The 3,709-nt window shown below is 66.7% G+C and overlaps 1 protein-coding gene across 1 annotated transcript in view; it reads right to left on the bottom strand.

The window, feature by feature from the left end:
- The window catches only part of PCSK7 (proprotein convertase subtilisin/kexin type 7), a 40,545-nt gene that overhangs the window by 24,606 nt on the left and 12,230 nt on the right, over positions 1-3,709 (bottom strand). The window contains exons 2-6 of the mRNA XM_026863605.1: positions 3,561-3,701; positions 3,038-3,172; positions 2,466-2,631; positions 1,060-1,150; positions 448-502 (exon numbers count right to left, since the gene is read on the bottom strand). Of these exons, the coding sequence (XP_026719406.1) occupies positions 448-502; positions 1,060-1,150; positions 2,466-2,631; positions 3,038-3,172; positions 3,561-3,701 (588 nt within the window). The remainder of the gene's footprint in view (positions 1-447; positions 503-1,059; positions 1,151-2,465; positions 2,632-3,037; positions 3,173-3,560; positions 3,702-3,709) is intronic.

The following is a 3,709-nucleotide window of genomic DNA, read 5'->3' as shown; positions in this document are numbered from 1 at the left end:
CGGGTCCCTGCCCGTGAGCCCTCGCTGTGGCCCCTGGGCAGCGGCACCCGGGCTGCCAGAACGCCGCCACAGCCCGGGAAGGGGCCCCCTCAGCGCTGCCTCCCCCCACCACAGCCCCTTAGTTACTCCCAGCATTCGCAGGGACGCTCCCGGCCTTGTGAGCCCCCCCCGGAGTGCTCGGTCTCCCAGTGCAGAGCGTCCCTTGGGTCACAGAATTCGTCAGAATAACAGCCCCAGTTGTGAAAGGGCGTTTTCATGCTGCAGCCAGCCTCCCCTCGGAAAGCTCATCCACCAGTGCCCGAACGCTGCCCTCCCGCAGCCGCGTCGCCCCCACACCGCACGGTGCCACGCAGCACCCTGAGGGCAGCGGTGGAAGCAAATGAACGGACCCACAGGAACTGGGGGACAAGGCCTGGGGGCACCCGTGCTGCTGGGACTGGCTTTTACCTTTCCCAGTTGATGGGGGCCATCCACGGTTTTCCCATCATCATCTGGACCCCAGCTGCAAAGAGAGACACCATGAAGCGACCGCCCCAGCGCCGTGGACAGCGGCTCTTCCATTCCAGTTCACCCTTCCAGTGAGCTACAAGCAGGCACCAGCTGCTCCCAGCACTGCCACTGGGATCGGGGGGTGCTGTACTTTCCCAGCCGTCAGGTTGGCCCCTCGCTGCTGGGATATCGCTGACATGTTTGCACGGTGCCCCCGGGTCAGATTCCACTGGACAAAATGTTTGATTTTTATTTAACCGCCAGCTCTCACACATTCCAGTCCCTGTCACACGGCTCGGTTGGGGCTCCCCAACCACAGCGGGAGGCACGGTGCCCCTCCAGCTCTGCCAGCCCGTGGGACACGCTCTCCAGTCCTGGGAAGAGCGCTGGTCCTCTTCGCCTCACACGCCCAGACCCCCTCGAGGCCCGGCCGTGGAGCCCCCGCGCGCTGGGCGCAAGGCAGGGGCACGCAGCCGCCCCGGGAGGAGCCGGCGCGAGGGTTCAGCCGTGAGCCCCACGGCCCTTCGCTGGCAGGCGGGGTGGCCGGCGCGGGGTCCCCTCGGGGCTCACCTGCAGCTGTAGATGTCGTTGATCTGATAGTGCTTGTTGAAGGCGATGGCCTCCATGCTGTCGGTGAGGGGCCCGTCCAGCACGCGGATGCCTGCGGGACAGCGAAACGTGAGCCGAGGGGATCAAAGCAAGCTGTCTGAACGGCGCCAACAAATTCCTCGGCAGGTTCACACCGCGGACACCCGCTCTCCCCGCCTGATGGAGCCAGATCTCTCGGAGCCGTGACCCTGCCGAGCAGCCCACGGGAGCTACGTGAGCGTGAGGGACCGGAGGTTCACCCTCTGGCACAGCTCTGTGCCCCCCACCACACACGGCTTTTCTGCGAGCAGGTCCCCCGCTCCCACTGCCAGAACCGAGCCGGCACAACCGGCACCGCCCGGCGCTGAGCCCCCCTGCCCAGAGCGCGGCTCCCCAGGGGCCTCCTCTCATCCCACCCCCCGTTACCCTGCCTGCAGCCATCGCTTCCCCTACCAAGGCGCCCAAGAGCCGCGCTCGGGAGGGATGGACGGACGGCACGCTCGCCTGCCGAGGGGAGGTCAACAGACGGGAACAGCCCAAGCCCTGCGCTCGGCCGGAGGTCGAGGCCACTTCTCCAGCAGCGCTGAGCTCTCAGTGACCCCCACCACCGGTAATTACTGTTTGGCATCACAGTTTAGGCTGGCAAAGGGTTCTACAAACGGAAACCAGGCCTGCGTCTCGGAGAAGCCAATTTATAAACAGCGCAGCCGCCCACCCGTCTCAGCTCTCGCCCGCCACGGCACACGCGGCTTTTCGCTGTCGCGTTGGGGCCGCCCCCGCGCAGGAGCGGAGCAGCCAGCTCGGGACACGCCGCTCTCCCCGCTAAAGCCCGGGGAAGTTAAACCCTCCCTAGTCCCTGCACTGGGGTTAAGCTCAGCTTTCCTTCTGCTGGCCGGGCTTTGCTAGCTCTGCCTGCAGCCTCCCAGGCTGGCTGGAGCCATCGGCGCGGCTGCTCGGGGAGTGCCCAGAGCCGCCCACAGCACCCCTGGGTGAGCTTCCCCACTCCCAGCGCCCTGCGGGCACCCCGGGGCCCACCCGCTCCCCTCCTGCCGCTGCCACAGCCGGGGAACGTGGCACCATCTGCCAGGAACGGAGCGAATCCTGTCCCAGGCTGCGGCACAGCAGCACCATCCCCTGCTCTGCCAGAGACACACCCTGCCTGGCACCGGGGTCTCACTCCTCCCAGACGGAGCAGGATTGCTGCGGAGACAACCCGGGCCACAGCGGCACTGTCACCAGCCTCGCAGAGGAGACGGACACGGCCAGACTTTGTGCTCTGGCCTCTGCACAAGGCGTCGTGCCAGGAGTCCTCTGGAAAAGGCCCCACCCCGCTCTGCCAGGAACCAGCGACGCACGCAGCGCATCGGGGGGTCGCAGCACGCACACACCTGCGATGCGGCTCCCGTAGGCAACTCCCACCGTGCAGAAGCTGTTGTTGGGCACGGCCGCGATCTCCCCGGCACAGCGGGTGCCATGGTGGTTGCCGTTCTCCTCGTCAGGGTGAGGCATAGGGTCGGGGTCGTTGGAGTTCAAGTCATAGCTGCCTTCCGGGCTCTGAAAAGGGACCCGGTGGCGGATCAGCACTCTGCTTTCCTCTCTCTGGGATAAAGCAGGGCTTAAGAGCGTGCTGCGCAGGCTAAGCGCAGCCCGCAAGGTGTGGGAGCTGAGCAGCTGCCTCCCCACAGGGCTGCAGCTCCACGCTACCAGCTGCTGGTGGAGAGGGCCCGGCAGAGGTGGCTTTAGCCACCGCCGCGGCTCAGGGGGAGCCCAGCCTTCGCACGTGCCCCCCCAGTAGCACGAAGGCCGGCGACCCTGCACCTTGGCTGCAAGATCTCCCCGGGAGAGGTCTGCCGCTGGCCCGGCCTGCCCTGGCCAAGTGCAGGGTGCGAGAGCAGGTCAGGCCACGCTCCCCGGCCCCCAGCCTGCCCCCACGCCCGCCCGCCGCGGTGCCAGCACTCACATAATTTGGCTGGATGTCTTTGATGGTGTGCTCCACCCCATCATCCACCACCACCACCGTCACCCCGCGCCCCGTCACGTTCCGCTCCCAGACGCCCGTGACGTTGATGTCCTTCCCGGGGCTCTTGCGGTTGTTCTGTGCACCAGAAAGGAGAGCGAGGGGAGAGGAAAAGTGGAGGAGCGGGTCAGGCGCGAGGAAAGGGGCTCCCAGAGCCTTCGGGCACGCTGGCTGCGACGTGCCAGGCTGGGGGCGCAGGGAGGAGCCACAGGGCAGCCACGGGAGACTCGTCTGAGGTGGACAGCAAGCGACCGCCACTCGAGCCACGGAGCCAACACCCCTCTGCCCACCCCAGCCGCGGAAGCTGCCTCCTCCCGTCAGCACGGCGAGCGTGGTGAGCTCCAGGGGCGCTTCCTCCTGGCTGCCCGGACAGCAAGCGAGCGTTTGCCTGCCACGTGAACGCTCGTTCGTGGCCACAGGGCTGGCCCGAGCTGGCGGGCACAACAGGAGCCGCAAAACCACTCACCAGATGCCACTGCTGGGGGTATTTGGGATCGTTAAAGTGCAGGCTGCGTTTGGAGCGCTTCAGAAGCTTCTGCTCCGAGTGCCACCGCACGCTGTCGTGCTGTGCAAACAAAGTGTCCACCGACCTCCTTATTGCCTGTCTCTTATACA

The sequence above is a fragment of the Athene cunicularia genome, assembly GCF_003259725.1.
Source record: "Athene cunicularia isolate RWA chromosome 24 unlocalized genomic scaffold, athCun1 chr24_part1, whole genome shotgun sequence".
NCBI lineage: Eukaryota > Metazoa > Chordata > Aves > Strigiformes > Strigidae > Athene > Athene cunicularia.
Note: the sequence above shows the minus strand (reverse complement) of the source record. Positions and strands in the feature narration are given on the sequence as shown.